The sequence below is a fragment of the Mesitornis unicolor genome, unplaced genomic scaffold, assembly GCF_000695765.1.
Source record: "Mesitornis unicolor isolate BGI_N332 unplaced genomic scaffold, ASM69576v1 Scaffold52706, whole genome shotgun sequence".
Taxonomy (NCBI): Eukaryota; Metazoa; Chordata; class Aves; order Mesitornithiformes; family Mesitornithidae; genus Mesitornis; species Mesitornis unicolor.
In genome coordinates this window covers 109-17451 of record NW_010192669.1, presented here as the reverse complement: position 1 = coordinate 17451, position 17343 = coordinate 109, and the positions used below count along the sequence as shown (strand labels likewise).

Below are 17343 nucleotides of genomic sequence, written 5' to 3'. Positions count from 1 at the left end.
GGGCGACGGGGGCGGACGCGGGAGGAGAGACCTCCCGCCGCCCTGGGGCCCCATTTGCGTCGTCTCAGAGGCGCGGAGCGGGCCGCAGGGAGGGCGAGAGTGTGTTTGCCGAGTCAGGGCTCTTCGTTCTCCCCTCGCCGGAGCGGTGGTCCTGCGCGCCGGGGGAGCTCTCCCGCCCGCGTCTGACACGGGGGTCGTAGCTCCCTGCCGGCTGCAAGTCCTGTGCTCTTTGCCGTAGCTTTGGCCGCGCTTGTGGTTGGGAATAAGGGTGTGGAAAAGCGGTGCAGAAGGGTCTGTTAGTAGATGTAGGGATGCAGTTTCACATATCTGTCTCTTGAAATCTTAATTTCAAATTACAGAAACATAGAAGTATCTGCGAATGCTGTTTGGAAAGAGCCTTGTATTCCTGCAGAGCTGCAGAAAAATGATATCTGCATCTTGTGTCAGGGTCACGATTTCTCTTATAGGATCTTAAAAAGAATGGACTTCTTTACTATGATTTTCCTGATCGCTGCTCTTATAATAGTATTAACGTTTTGAGTTTTTAATAACGAATCGTGTGATAGATGAAGTAATAAAGTTTGTTAAAACAAATTTAAGATGAACTGTGTATTCTGTGAGGATTTGATCTAATTTGGAAAGCTTAAGGGTTTTTTAAACTTAAAAAGTAAGGGGAAATGTTAGTTAGAAACCATCCAGACTTTCAGAGCACAGCAATAACTTTTGTAGCGAGAAAAGTATTCCTTTTAGGGAGTCGCTTTGATGAAAATGCTCTGCTGAGAGGAGCTGAAATAAATTTCCTTTTTTGAAGAGAGGATTAAACTTCTTTATCAGTGCATACTTTCTTGCAGTTTAGAATGGCATTTGCTCACGAGAAAAAAGAATACTCTTTTCCTGTATTCCTCAGACTGCTGTGTTTCTATCTTAATTTTTGACTGTGAGAGGTGCTTGTCCTCAGTTCTTAAGGAAAACATTCTCTAGTCTTATCTTTGCCTCACATGGGATGACTGCTCTCTGGAAGCTTTCAAATATGTAGAATTAAACTTATGCGTTACTTGTGGGTATATGTCTTATGTGCAGTTTCTTACCTTTTTGATTTGATTTTGATTTTGAATTTGAATGACAGTTTTTTGTTTGTTTGCTTTCTAGAAACACACTGCTTTTGCTACCTTTCCCAGTGAAAATGCAGCTGTGAAGGTTTGTATTGAGTTTGTTATCGAATGTTTTAGCAAAGCACTTTTCTGAATGGCCAGTTGTGCTCTAAAATTTTTTGCACATCATCTGGTACTTGGTGTCAGGATAAAAATGCAGAACAATGTAATGTTACGGTTCTAAAACACTTCTGTGGAGTCACAAGAAAGGTGGGTTGGAAGAGGCTTGTGGAAGTTGTCTGACCCAACTTGTCATTTAGAGCATGGCAATCTTACATGAATTGAAACTGATCAGGGCCTTGTCTAAGGTGCGTGTGCATTTTTGTATAAACTATAAACCAAACATAATGTACATAATCTCCTGCATAATTGTGTATTTCCCATGAAACTCAGACATAGTGGTGTGCATAATTCAAGACTGTCCTGAATGCCCAAATTCGATAAGAAAAAGAAAGCTATCATATTAATGGGGGACATGGATGCCAAAAAGGTAATACTAGTAATGCTTTTTAATTATGAGTCTGGTAAAAAGCCTGTGTCCTGAGTTTCCCTTTTATGCCCTGTGGGGTTTTTTTGGTGCTGCTTTTATTATTTTAGGCCATGCTGTATAGTGCTACTCAGAAAAGTTACAAAGACTATGTGAGGTGAACAATGGTGAATTTAGGTTGCTTTCTGTCAGTTATTAACAGTGTATCAGGATCTGGACTTGCAAAATGCTGGGGCTTCCTTGTGTCACTGCCAGGAAGCTTGACTTCAACATTTTCATATATTACTAGTGGACTTCAGCACGTGTGTAATTCATGAGCAAGAGGTTGGTTACTTGAAATCACAGAGATTTACCAGGCTATGTAATAAATATCATGGTTAATGACCTAAGTCTCTGCAGTGGTTCTAGGTGTGCATCCTTGTCTTTTCCCTTTCCAGGAAAGTGGCTGCTAAAAGCAGGACTGTGAAGGCAGGAATGGTGCAGAACTAGCTGTGTCTGCAGTGGCACTGACTTAGCTTAAAACAGTTGGGACTGCACCCTATGGCTGGTTAACCAACCAAAGAAAAACCAGTTCTACTTTGAAATAATTATTTTTTTTTCCCCCTCTTCCCTTTCTTTCTTTTCTCCATTATAATTATCTGAAGGCTTTGTCAAGACTGCATCAGCTGAAACTTTTAGGTCACACCTTAGTTGTTGAATTTGCAAAGGAGCAAGATAGTGTGCAGGTACTTAGCCAGCCTTCTGTCTCAGAGAAGTGTAAAAGGTATGTGCATAATAATTTAGTTTCTGTGCTTGTGGTGAGGAAAGGGAATTCTATGTTCATGATACTTTCCTAGTACTGTAAGTCACAGGATAAACTGTAACCATTTAGAAGTGTTAACAGGCAGGTTCAGATCTAAAGACTGCTTTCGTCCCATTAATATTTATTCATTCAGTATCATGAAATAATTCCCATCCTTATTCCTGTAGTTATTAATAACTTTAATCAGCAGATGGTCCTGTTTGTTCTCATTTACAGAGCAAGACTCCAGTCTGTGTAAGCTGACCTCTGTGTTGCACAGGTTCCCTGTGTTTAAAAAAAGACTTTTTTACTTTTTTTTTTTTTTGGTCAGAATTGTAATTTTCTTTTGCTGTAAAAACAGTGCATGCAATGCTTTCCTGATGTTTCTTCCTATTCTAATCAAGAGTCAGGCGGAACTGACTGTTACTGCCGTAACTGTATAAGACTATACTGTTACAGCCACTGGCTTCTAAGCTCAAGCTGATTTGCATGTATCTAGCTTGTGGCATGAACAGAACAAACAATACTGTCTAAGTCTCTCTTCAAATAATTAGGTTTATCTGTCTAATATGTAGCTAAGTGATAGAAGCTATGTGATAGTGCTTAATTAAAATAAATTATAGAGGTTTTAAGTTATTTATTTCACACTCTGAATATGAACAAATCAGTAATTTAATACCTTTGATTTTATACAGTCTCTGAACAGAGAGTAACGTGAAATAATTTAAGTTCTTTTTCTATGAGTAGATTTAAGTCAGAAGTGTTTGAATATAGGGCGACTTACTTAAATCTGCATAAATATTTATTTTAGAAGTCTGGCTACTATAATTATCCACATGTATTAATTTTTAAGGACTAATAATGGCTGTAGTAATGCCATTGATAAAATACATTTAAAATACTATAGTAATCTATTTCTTATATTTTTATTAGATGAGATTAAATACATTTCATATATTATGTAAGGCTCTTACATAATACTCTATTTTAATTAAAGCTGAATTAATTTTCAGTTCAGAAGAACCAGTGAAAGAAGAGAAGAAAGAACCAAGCTGTGTTAAAATAGAGAATGGAATTGCACCCAACCATGGGTTAGTGAGGTTTTCTTGCCTTAATTATTTTATTCTGTTACAGTTTATTTTGAAATACATGTTTTGCACTGTTGAATAAGTTTTGTTTCATGGTATGCTACTATTCTGCATGCATAGCTGTAGGCTTTGTCATAAAGACGAAATTTTAGTTCTTCAGGTTTAGAACCCACACAGGTGAGTAGACTGGTGCTTTGAGCCATGAAGTTGTGGATTGGATAATGGCCTTTGAGCACCAAACATAGCTTTCTCAGGAAGAGTTTGAGGACTTGATGGGTTGTCCCAGTGTTAACAGCAGAATACTGTTGACTTTTGTTTTTCCAGAGGATACTTGTTCTTTTTTCCCCACATTTGCCTTTTTGCATACATGGAGAATAAATTTCATTTTGGACTATTATAGCCAGCAGTTTGAACACTGAGTTTATGATGTTTGTACAGCATGCTGTGCTGTGCTGCTGGTTTTGGACACGTTAATTGTTTCTGTGTGCTTTAGACTGTGTGTGTTGGTACTTTAGTTGTGCCCAAGTCCGGTGAGTCTGTCATGCATTAGGGGTCTGCTTCCTGATGTAAAAGACATAATGTAAGTGGCCCAAAGCTGTTCTAGGGGAAATAATAATAATATTTCAGTGATAATGAAAGATATAATGAATCAACTTCTAGTAATCATTAAATGTTATCAGTCATTACATGGCAATGGTGCTAAGATGTCTTGTTTTTCATCTTTTTTTTTCCCAGCCTCACCTTTCCCATCAATTCTTGCCTCAAATATTTGTATCCACCACCTTCAAGTACAATTCTAGCAAATATAGCAAATGCCTTGGCAAGTGTGCCCAAATTTTATGTCCAGGTAAGTAAAAAAAAAAGGAGGGGGCAAAAAAAATTATAAAAATAAAACCATCTCCTTTTTCCTCTCTTAATTATAGACTAAAATAATTTTATCATAGTAAATATTTAGTTAGTTTTTCCATGATATTGTGAACCAATGTTAATTTTTTTACTATGTATTTTTTGAGCAGAAGTAACTTAATTCACTGACACTGAAGACTTAACTGGATATGATCTTCCTAATTAGATGTTACTTGAGTACTTGGAATTTCATTCTGAGAAGATGCTTTACTTTTCTTTGATTAGCCTTTTTAGGGTGTTGCTCATATTTACCGTTAGTGTTGGATCTCAAGTGCAGGCTTTCACAATGTTCTAATAATGGATGTAGTTGTGTCTTTGTGAAAACTATGCTGATTTATATCTGCCAGAAGTTACCAGCTATGATACCTAGCAAGGAGCTATTTTCATTTGTTTATTTAAAGGAAATCTTACTTATCTTACTCTTTTATCGTCATTTCAGGTACTTCATCTTATGAATAAAATGAACCTTCCTCCACCTTTTGGACCAATTACTACTCGTCCTCCTATGGTAATGTTTTTAATATATATTTTAATTACCATAAAGTGGATTCATAATTTATAATGTTAGCAACATGGTAAAAGATCTAAATTCAGACTTCTGAAAGTTGGAGAAATCTCTAGAGGATAGCTAATACTGCTGCATTTCGCTGGGTAAGATGTACATGTTAGTCAGATGTTAGTTACAAAGATGTGTCAAGTTCTGTGATCCATGTGTTTCTTTGGAGTTTGATTAGGTTCAGATTGTTAATGAGACTACACAGTGCTTTTGGATTTAACTTGCTCTGTCTCCAGGGTCTTTTTTGAAAGAGGCAGGGTTGAAGGAAACTGGCAGAGGCTTAGGAGAAGCCATTTATGAAGGGGAAATAGAAATAGCAGCTCTGTGGTCTTAGTTCTCTGTTGCTGTGATAGAGTAGTTTAACTGACTGCCAGTGGAAGATAGAGCAAGTGGGGACTTGTGTTATAGTGATAGCTACAGCATTTGGTTATAGTGAAGTTGTGCTCCACTACTCTTTGTGTTAGCCCTAACGGAACACCTGCTTCTAATAACAGGCAAGTTAGCTGGTAAAGAAAGCTATGAAATTAATATATCAAATGAGTTCACACTGATTTTCTGGGAATAATTAGTTGCCTGATATTGGGCCAGGTTAAGCACTGTGAATTTAATGGTCATGCAAAAAAAGAGTAGTAAAGCAAGAAGCTAGTCCTCAAAATTACCAGAACCATTTCTAAAGGGCACAGAATATTTTTAATGCCAGAAGACATCAGTGCCTTATGAAAGTGGGGCTGGAGATGATTTTGTACATAGAGAATTCCTTGTATGTGGTTTTTGCAGTCTCAATGGAAAAAACTTGATTTCTTTCATGAAATCTTCACTCCTTACAGAAATAGAAATGTAACTTTAGTAGGTGATGGAAGGTTCAGTGTAGAAATTGAGATGGCTTGGGAGCTTAGCCTCCTCCCATATGTTTTGACCATATTCTTCTCAGGAGAGTCCTTAAAGCTGAGTGCAGAGTAAAAATCCAAGGCCATGGTTGCTGGTTTTGGGTTGGTGGTTTTTTTTAAGTCCTGCAATTAAAAGAATGAAAGCATTCACTGTTACGCTTCAGAAAGCAATGCAATTTTTTTTCTTGTGGAAAGTTTTTAATTAGTAGTGTGGTTAGCAAAATAGCATCTAGATCCCTATAAACATACTTAAAAAAAATTCTTCTTGTAATCTTCTAATTTATTGTTTTGACTATTTTTACTATGCAAACAAAACACTTAGTATTTTTTTTATTAAAATGTTTAGTTACTTTTTTAACTTTTCCCCCATAATTAGTACGAAGAGTATATACCAGTGCCTGTACCACCTCCCCCAATCCCACCTCTGCCTCCTGAAGAGCCTCCTTTGCCTGAAGAGGAAGAAGAGCAACTATCTAGTGGAGATGAATCAGAATATGAAAGTGATAATGAGGAGGAAAAGGAGAGGTATGCATTTTACAGTCATTTGGGAGCTTTTGGGTTCTTCTAAAGTGGTAGTTTTACTTCTCTAGCTTCTAGTTCAGCAACTGGTAGAATCTGTTAACGTTCTCAGTACGTAGATAATATTTCAAGATGCTTAATGAAGCTCCAGTGTGAGTTAAAAACAGGAGGACAGTGGTGTTTTGAATCACAGTAAAAGAAGGAAAGTGGCCAAATGGTATGCAAATTATCATTTGTTCCCATGTCCGAAAACCCAGCAGAACAAAAACTCAGAACGGAGAGGGAGTGCAGGTATAAGGAAGCAATAATTAGTTTGTTTTCTGCATTTTTCATTTTTCTGTGTCTCTGCTGAGTAAACTACTCAACCTGAATCATATGTGCACAATGACTTCCAAATGTTCTTTGTACATCAGTGTGTATTGCTGCAAGTAATAGTAATGGAAATTTGTGCATGCTGAGAATTCTCTTGCAGGTTTTGGACTGAGTTACTTCATAGCTGTTTGTTGTTTGGTTTTAATCCTTAATATAAATGAAGAAGCCTTTTTCTTTGTTTGCTATTTAAACTGAATAGCAAATAAGAAAGTGCCCATGCCATATTAAAAAAAGTACATGCATTTGGAAAAAGGCATTGCTATTGAATAGAAACAGTAAAAAAAGGTTCAGCTGGGGCTTCTTAGCATTTCTACAGCATCAGTGTCCTAATCATGTGCATGCCTGGGGAAGGAAGGGGCATCATTGAACTCATTACACTTTTGATCCGTCACTTAAGTGCTTTGTGTTTATTGATTTGTTGTGTGTTATAGTATTAATGTAGTTTTGGTCTTAAAGTAGCTAGATTTATAACCATATTCTGAAAAGTTGTGTTTCAAGGGCTTTAAGGAAGAGGGATGGGTTTTCAAAATATTTTCAAATAAACTGTAAACCACTTTTGTTCATTTTACAATTTTGTTTAAATTAGAATGACCAAGTTGATGGAATTAGCAACCCTTCAGCCTAAAAGACCAATAAACACAAAGAGGCGTGGTGTTAGAAAAAAGCAAAGAATTAAAGACTTATTGAATGTTCCTGTGTGTACTCCCCACAGGTTTGTATTATTTCCTGTATTTAGTTTTCCTACGTGATGTTTTCTGTATCATGTTTGTGTTGTGTTGCTGCTTCACAACAAGCATTCTTCACAGATGTGTAAATTTGGTAGTGGAGTTGGTCTTTCCTTATCTGCATGCTTGGTTTTATTGCCCTAAAGGTCCACATTTTTGTGTAATTTGAACTAATCTGCTCAATGGCATCAATCTGTAAAGTGTGCCCGGTTCAAGCTCTGTGTTTCTCTTGCTATCAAACTAATAAAAATTCACTTCATCAAAAAAATAAAAACAGTTTCATATCACACCCCTGACAGAAGCAATCTGGATTTATTGTTTGGTGTACTTGTTAAAATAAAACTAATTTTTTTTTAAAAAAGGATAATACTTGAAGAATGAAAACTGATTTGGTTTAAAATAACTTCATTTTTTGAAACTGCAGTACTGTGGCACAGTAGACACCAGTGTAATATTTCCATGTTGTGAATGCATTTTTATTGATCGCCTTCCTCCTCCAAGTGATGTGCAGCTTGTTTTTTTAATTTGGTACATTTTTTACATTATCTGAGGGCAGCAGCAAGGCCAGTTATTTTTTGTGTTTAAGTTACTGATGAAGTTTTTCCATAAGTGTCTGTGTATACTGTAATGTGGTATCTTATTCTTGGTTTTGCTCTCACTGGCAGCCATACCTACTGTGTTTGCAGTGTTTTTATCAACTTGAGCTGTATTGGGTGAAATTTATGAAACGGATAACTCATGTACTTGTTTTAAACAGCAGCGTGAAATCTTATCTGGAAGAAATCTTGTATTTGACTATGTGTTCATAATTTTCTGAATCTTTAACATGTTGGTTTTTTAACAGTAATTTACACCCTACACTGTCACCTTCAGATGTCTTTGAGCAGCCACAGCATGTAGGTCATAAAAAAATTGAGTTCCATATTACTACTGACATCCCAGCTGTTCTTCAGATAAACTCGGAAAAAGAAGAAAAAAATGGTGAGAGCTTTCACTTCAAACATATGTAATATTAAATTCATGTGGTTTCAGTGTGCAGAAGGCTGCTGAAATACTAGCTAGCAGGGAATTCTTTTCTTCTTTTGTATTGGAGCTTTCATAAATAGTATATGTTAGGGTTTGTTTAAGAGCACTAACTTGTATCTGATCTTCATTCACTGTTTTTCCCGTGTTAAAGCACAGAACTCTGCTTTTGTACAGTAAAGGATCTAGAGGATTTTAAAGGTCTCTTTCTCTCTTATGTGATCTGTGGGTGTATGATGAATTGCACTCTCTTTTAAATGTTAAGGTGTTTTTAGCAAATGTTACAAATGCATTCTCAGTATTCCACAGTGTAATTGAATATATCGGGCTAATTCCAAATTTTCATTTTCCAGCTCTTAGAGAGCAGCATTCAAGTGATTGTCAACTCCTTCTCTGTGGTGCACTGATAAGCTGCTATAAAAATGTTGGGCAGTAATAGCAGTGAGGTGTGATGGTTTCTTAGAGGGTTACGGTCAGTCTGTGTTTATCAATAATTTACAGCAATATACAGTTTCTTTGAGTGAAAATTAGATAAACTATTGAAATGGATACAGACTTGAACAGCAAGGCCAGTTTTATCTTAACTGGCACGTGCCATGGCTTTTATTTGTAGTACAGTTGATGTTATAGGACCATATAGAGCAGGTGTGTTTGAAAAACCAGGGATTAAGACACATTTCTTTAATGATGCATTCAAATTGCTTTACAAAGTCTACTATATTAAAATGTTACTGAAAGGAGTGTAGTTTTTGTTTGCTGTTGATCCTTTTGTGAATAAACATACAAACCACTTATATAATATGTTCAAATTTCAGACCTTCATGCAGCCACAGAAGAAATCAATAATACAGGCTTTGGAAGGATTTTCCCAGCTCCTAGCTCAAATGATAAAATGGAAACTGAAGAGGAAGATGATGAAATACCATCAGAATTTATTTCTAGAAGGGATCTAGAAAAAAACAGACTTTCTAGAGAAGGTATAGCTGTGAGAATAAATTATCTAATAATAGCACTTTGATTTGTTGCATAAAATAAATAATTATTTTCCTTATTAATTGATCAGCTATTAAATTTAGTTATTTTATACTAAACAAAAATACAAAGTAAATGAGCTAAAACTTTGTCTGGTTTTTTTGTCTTCAAGAAATGGAAAAATTTTCTGTTTTCAAAAACTATGAGCCAGGTGAACCAAATTGTAGGATATATGTGAAGAATTTAGCTAAACAAGTTCAAGAAAAGGTAGGTAAACAAGAAAATTAAGTATTTATCAAAAGGGCTTTTTATCAGCCTTCCTCTTATACCTGCCCTCTGATTTCAGGATCTCAAGTTCATTTTTGGAAGATATGTTGACTTCCAGTCAGAAGTGGAACGAAATATGTAAGTTAATTTGGTAGCTGGGTAAAATGAAGCCTTTTATGTTAATACGGGTGAAAATTATTATTTAATATAAAAACTAGTCATCTTTTTACTTTCTTTTTCTCCTATGCTTCTGCATAAGGAAAAAAGGTGTTTCATCTGAAAATTTTCATTTCAGTACAGAAATAGGATTCTTTTTTGAACAGCATCTGAAGACCCTACTATTTTTGCCCTTGTATTTCTGTTACCAAATTTAGTGTTTATTGGCTGAGTGACACAGAATGAACAGTGTAGCTGATTGTGTGTATCTAATCAATTTGCATATATCACATTAACTACAGTTTGTCATCCTGCGGTCTAATGCCACTTTTTCCTAAATGGTTCCCCCAGGCAAAATGGTCTCAGTGACAAAGTTCCTGCTTGTAGGCTCTGCTTCCATTTCTGCTGTTTCTCTAACTTGAAGCATGAGAATTGTATTTGTAGTGTTAAATACGAAAGTGTGGTTAAACAAGAGTAATTCTCAGTTCTCAATTTTGCCTCTAGGTTTGACATACGTTTGATGAAAGAAGGCCGTATGAAGGGACAGGCTTTCATTGGACTTCCTAATGAAAAAGCAGCTGCTAAAGCTTTAAAAGAAGCAAATGGATATGTCTTATTTGAAAAACCCATGGTGGTTGTATCTTTTTCTTCAGACATGTACATAATATTCTTTGTAGTCAAAGACTACAGCTTTGCTGTCGTAGTGTTCTAGTTATTAGGAATCTATGGAAAGAAAAAATACCTTAAGAAAACCAGGCAGCATAACAGTATACTATTGTTAATTTTATGATAACTGAAAAATATATAGAGGTGCCTCTTCTGAAATAAGAAAGTAAATGTGCTTTAAGACAGTAAAATTGTCTTCTTTGGTCTTGGCTCCTGCAAACGCAATATAAAAGAAAATTTAGCTTACATGACCATTGTATTTAAACTGAGTAGGCTTTTTGACTTAGTTAAGCCTGTGTTTACAGAATCAAGAACAGAAAGAAATGTTTAGGGTCAGTTGTCTCTATTTATATTGCTTCTCCAGCTGGAACTGTCATTTACTCTTTGGGCCTGTGTAACATGTTGGGATTTCTACACTTTCTGATTGCTTTGCCCTATTTTTTGCCTATAAATCCTGTCTTGTTTTTCACGTGAATGTTTGTTTCCCTTTCTTCGTACTCTTGTTCACCCTAACCTCTGTTCCTTTTAGCTTCCTTCTTCCCAAATACCTACAGCGGCATCAAAGTTATGGAATTAACATGTTGGGATGGAGGATTGTAAATTTCAAGCATTTATCCTGCTGTAGTTACTCTCTTTGCACCTAACCCGTTCCTAGTTAGTCATCTGTATTTCCTTAGTATTAGAAACTCTTGGACCAGCTCTCTTAAAATTTTTTTGTACTGCAGATCAGTGAGGTCCTAATCTTTGACTAGCAGACACTACTGTTATATTTAATTAGTAGTAGTAGTAGAATTGATTCACAGATAAAGGCCACTTTTTAAACTGTCTTTTGCTGAAATAAGAATTATTTTTTCTTCTTGACTGGCTTCTGTTTATTGTTGACACTTGTAGTCCTTAACAGAATCTCAGCAATTTGCTCGTTCAGCTAGACCAAAACAGGATGCCAATGAAGGGAAAAGAAAAAAGTAGAACACTGCACAAGGTATGGATCCTCTGCCTAAAAAATAAAGAAATAGGCTGGGATTTTTTAATCGTTTGTGTTGGAGTTTTTTTGGTTTTGTTTTGTTTTTTTTAATTTATATTTTTAATGGCTTCTTTAGGAATAGTGATGGTGTTCTGTACAGTTTTCTTAAATGTGCACTTATATCACAAAACCAGAACGCAAAGTATATAGTTGGTGTAAGTTTAAAATGTTGCTTCTTCCTCTGTTTTAGAAACTCGAAGACTGCCTTTTCCCTAACTCTGATATCTCAGGGTAGTTGTCAGTTTCTCTGATATTTATTCTGAAAAGCTGAGGAGAATAATTCAGTGGAATTGGACTTTTAGTAATGTTCTGGGATTTTGACTTAAAAAAGAGGCAATTCTTTTCACCTTCCCTTCTGTCCCTGCCAGTGTAAAGTGATCCTGAAGAAGTGTTTGCAGCAATAAACTCACTTTTGCTAGCTCTGTAAAGGAGCTTTGGCTTTGCTAACTTTGGGATCTTAGTGTTGTTGCAGCATCCTTTAAACTTGTCTGACTTAGGAAAAGGTATTGTGTCAGAAAGTGCTGCTTAATAGTGCGTAGATGAAGGCTTCCTTTATTGTGGAATGCATAGGTCCTGATTTTTGGCATTGTGTCTAAAATTGATGGGAAAGTAACTTTTAGCAGAAAGTAATCACTATTTAACTTTATTTTCTATCACAGCTTTACTTCACTACTGCTTACTCTAAGTATTTGCTTTATATGAGAGTAACTCAAGCAAAATCAGCTCTAATTTAACCATGAGGGATTTCATGGCCTAAGAACATTTGAGTAGTGAACTGTCTCAAATTCACATGTGAAGTAACTGGTGCAAGAATTAGAAGCACTTGCTTTTCAATCTGCACCCTCTGATAGATCAACTAGCTCAAATTTAAAGGGCATTTAACTTAATTGCAGATTACGGTTGGGCATCACTCTGGATATGCCTCCACTTAAGACCAAATGAACTCAAAAGTTTAGGCTGAATGCTTCTGAAACATTCTACTTAATCTGTGATGTCTTTTTAATCTGGATGTTTTGATCATTGTTATTTTGGAAGTCTGAAATACAGGATGGGAACAACTGGTTTTGATTTTTAAAAATCGGTTGTATACCCTGATGTATGGTTACTGTGAGGGTAGTATTTCTGTTTATAACAGTTACTTCAACTCTAGGTTTCTTGTACTGTCACTTGTCTCAGGATTTTTTCATCAGATTGTATTTGAGCTTTTTTCCCCTTATGTCTGAGAAGTTATTTGGTCTTACCAGTTCCTATTTTGAGTTATTGATCTGTTGTTTGCAAAACCTGTATTCATTTTATCAAATTAAAGATCACTCTTTTTTACAGGCATTCTTCTGTATTGGTCATTGAAAAGAGACAAATGAGCCTTGGCTAAAGTATTGTATTAGGAACAAGGGTTTATGTGAATGTTTCAGTCTTGTTTCTTACTCCTTTCTTGTTAGAAAAAACTGTATTTATATTATTTTATCCAGTCTCTAATAAGAAGGAAATTACTAAGGTTACTTTGAATGCAGAATAAAAACTTGAGATATTTTGGCTATTGGAAAGCCTTATAAATGAAGTCTGAACACTTTTGTTCTTTTAGAAATTCCATGTCTTTCTGACTGATTTTGTACATTAAATCTAATTCTGACTTCATTAACATGCTAAATAATACTTGAATTACATAAAGAAGATAATGAGGTGCTTATTTGGTTAGTAATCATGTTGATGGTCAACCCAGAAGCTGTTTTTTAGAGTGAGCAAACATGTACTTAAGCAAGACTTATTTCTGTACCAGAAAGTCTTACATGTGTTGCCTTGGTGTCGCTGGTTTAATGCACCATGGGCAGAACTTCTTCCTTATCTTGGCCATTTATATGTAGCGATCACAGAATGTGCCATAAACGAGTACAGGTTTCTAGGGATCTTTGAGGTTTAATTAAAAATATTTATTTCACTTCTAAACTACTGATGAAACTGAACCCTATTTCTGCATGACTATATTTTTCTGTTCCTGCTGGGAATATTCGGATGGATGCTGAGTTATGATGCAAAATTCCGTTATAGAAATCTGAGTCTGTAAGGAAAAACAGTGTCAGAATCTTATTTGAAACAAGTATGCACATCAGTAAGTTCCTACAAGTATTTGAGGGACTTAAAATTTGATCTTTATCCTGTGTCTCAGTGTTCTTGGGTTGTTTTTTTTTAAGTTAAACTTGTGATTATTTTTATACAGGAATAAGCTGTGTTAAATTAATGAATGTAACTTCAAATACTTTTATTATTTCTTAGTATTTTCTCTACAAAGGTTTTATTCTTTTTAGAGAAAATAATATATATGGTTTATTGAAATACTATGCACCTCCTTGCTTGCTGAAATGTCTTTTTCGTGAAGGACTGGCAAAAATTTCAGTTAGTATTTGGGGTGACTATTTTTTCTGTAGCTGAAATACAGCTTTTTGGGAGAAAGGGTATGTAGATGAAACTGATGTTGAGAGTTCTCCAGCTTCTTCATAGAGAAGAAGTGACTTGAAAGCTTGCATTATGGGGAAACATGATTGGGTTTTGGACTGATGGAAAAACTGAGTTTATGAAATGGCAAATACTTGAAGGAGAATTAATGAGACAGAAAAATTTGGTGTTGTCCTAATAGTTTAAGTTATCAAAAAATGTTTTTACTTTTGCATACGGAGTTGTAGTGTTGGTGGACTCATCAGCCCTCATTAAATCTCATCCGGGGTCAAAACTGTATGTTATCAAGGAGGCATATTTGCTTTTCATAGGTAGCATAAAGCTATGTGTATGCAATACTGAGAATCAAGTAAAATTAAACCACATTCTGCTGTTCTTCTTTAGAAACATTCCTGCGTAAATACTGCAGTAATACTGTCATGCAGAGTGTATCCTTTCTTGTTGTATCCTTTTTTTGTGCAACGTTTCCCACAGCATTCAACTACATCTACGTTTTTGTATAGTGTAGGTGTGGGGAGGAGTTTACATGTTTTAGAGGTGGAGCTAATCTGGTAATTTTAAAAGCAAAGGGCACTTTTCCAGGGTTAAAAAAAAAATAATGAATTGTCTGTGTTGCGTGAATGAACACAATAGGATCCTAGTCTTAAAAGGTGGCCTCCGCCTTCTTCCTCAGAGGTCACGTCACTTGCTAATTTGTAGTCCCATTCCTTAGGTTGTATGAGCTAGAAGGATGCCACTGGTGTGCGTGGAGCTGTGCTGAGCTCACATGGAGGATGTTACCTGATTTTCCTTTAAATAAATATAATAATAATAATATGTTGGTTAAAATATGTTGCAGAGCAATTCTTAATAATATTAAAGGGTTGGCCAGTATTTTAGATAATTAGATTATTACTTTTGGCCTGGTATATGAGAAACTATTTGTAGTTGACTTAAGTTTGTACACTTCTTACTTTTTCTTTTGTGAGTAGAGAAGAAAATCTAACAATATCGTGCAATGAATATTTGGAATTGAACTATTAATCAGCTGTTAATCACTGCTACCTCTTTGTTGGTTTGTTGTTTTTTTGTTTTGCTTTGTTTTTAGATGCTCTCTGCACTGAGGTAGTGTTGTTGACAGTGATTTATATTTTTCTTGTAGATCTCACATTGTTTAACTTACTGTAACATAAAATTAATACAGTCTATATTAAGTCAGATTTTTTCAGACATTCAACATTTTTCTAAATACTAAGCATCTTTCAATTTAGTTGTCAAAAGAAAGTACGACACTACTATTTTCTGGTTGTTCTTACTTTTAACATGCCTTTGTGATGTTCCAGGTCCCTTTTGTGTTCCATCTCTTTCAAGTATTATCAAGCTGGGGGAAGAAGCAGTGTAATCATCAGGACTCTTGAACTGTGCGTAGTAGCATTTCTAAAGTATTTAAGGCAGAGTATAAATTTTCTCATCTTAAAGATTCCAAATATCTTTAAACTGTCACAAGACTTAAATGATAAATGTATGTTAGTTTGCTTGTGAAATCTCTAATAAATTATTGCCTTTCTCATCATTTTGACTTTTGTTTTGTTGTGGGGTTTGGAGTGGGAAGAAGGAGGAACACACCAATTATATCGAAGTCCAATTGTAACTGTGCAGCATGTTTAGCTGTTAGTGTTCCAAGGTAAAAGAATAAGAAAATCTAGGGATCTAGGGACAATCTTACTGTAAATCTTTTTCTTGTCTTGGAGACTAAGTAGGAAGGCTAGTACTCTGCTATTAACTTCTACTGTGAAATTAGACACTTCTCTGCGGTAATAAACATTCATGTTCATCCACTTTTTGAAAAATATCACTAGTGAGACTTAAGTTAAAACAAGAGTAGCAGTTAAAACAGCATTAAACCAGTGTAGGTGTGGTGCTTGCCCTCTTGAACTATGTTTAATAAAAATCAATGCTGTGGAGGTCACATAGAAAGATTTGTTACACGCTAACAAGACTAGCATAACTTTCTAAAACCGTGTGGGAGACTTTGCAATGACATTTACTTGGCAAGAGAGGCCAGTGGATTTTAGAAGAATATGATTTCATTAAATATTAATTCATTTTGTTTTGTCACCATTCCAGCTGTGAACAGCCTATATCGCTAGTATTGACTGCTGGACCAAAATCAGTGTCTCTTTGCTGTTTTTTCAATATGATCTGGCTTAGCAGATTACTTTAAAATGCTTTTACTGGAATTCTTAACTTATTTGCTGCATCCCATGTGGACTGTGTAGTTGTTTGTTAGTTTCTTATCTGTATTTGGAGGAATAGGCCAGGAAAAATACACCGAGAGAGGAAGTTTTGTAAGAACTTTTGAAGGGTTTGTGATGCTTACAATAGAGAAAGAGGTGGCTTAAAGAAAATCCCACTATGAATAAAGGCAATCTGTGTTCTTGGGGTTATATTATTAAAGAACATAGAAAACATACTCCTCACCATCTTGTACTGATAATGTGTCAAGGAAACTTCTGCAAACCAGTTGAGAGAACTTTAAGTTAAAGGGCAAAGCGTTCATTCCCTTTCATCAACTGGGCTTTTGTATACCCATTTCTGATGTTGTTTTTGGCTTTTTTCTTTGCCTCAGGACACTTGTTCTGTTTGATCTGATACTTCAAGTCAAATGACTGCTATTTTTTAATGAGTCATTAGAGCCAGCTTCCAAGATTGCACACAAGCAGTGAATGTAGGCTTATTTCACAGTTTTTCTTCATTAGCTAATGACACATAGACACAGCAACATTTCTTATTTAATGAAATGTTTGAATACACTCACCACTATAATTTTCAAGGTAAGGCTGACTCAGATAATGTAACAATCATGAGTTTTACTATAGTGGCCTTCTATAAATTGACTCCTTGATATAGCAAATATTTTGTGGCAGCAGAAGCTGAATTGGATTTTTTTTTCCTATATATAAATGTGACTTGAGTGACAGAGTTTTCTTTGCCAAATTCAGAAAGTCATTCTAATATGCTTTTGATTCTAAAGAGGGGGATTTTTAAAAAGCATGCACATTTCTCCAGTACCTTCAGTGCGAGTTTGATATAAAAGGTTCATCTTCAGTTCCAGACTATTTTTTTTCCTCAAAAGCTTTGAATTTTAGGGACTTCACTATTGGTAGTGAATAGAAATTTTAGTTTTGAGAAAGTAAATTCAGAAACGAATGCTTTATAGATAAATTATCCTTAAGACAACAGTAACATGGAAAATTCACTAAGACATTTCATATGTTACATAGTTTGAATCTTTGTTATTCCTTGGTATCTTTGGAAGTTGACAGCTAAGAG

The 17343-nt window shown here is 35.4% G+C and overlaps 1 protein-coding gene across 1 annotated transcript; it reads left to right on the top strand.

The window, feature by feature from the left end:
- Window positions 1-1155: 1155 nt before the first annotated feature.
- On the top strand, window positions 1156-14533 carry RNPC3 (RNA-binding region (RNP1, RRM) containing 3; the record flags this gene model as incomplete). The annotated part of the gene is made up of 14 exons (XM_010187171.1): window positions 1156-1197; window positions 2283-2401; window positions 3433-3510; window positions 4243-4354; window positions 4853-4921; window positions 6233-6381; window positions 7334-7459; window positions 8317-8453; window positions 9311-9472; window positions 9640-9734; window positions 9814-9872; window positions 10395-10527; window positions 11466-11538; window positions 14416-14533. Coding segments are annotated over 13 exons (1341 nt in total), but the record flags the coding sequence as incomplete, so codon positions are not given.
- Window positions 14534-17343: the final 2810 nt, after the last annotated feature.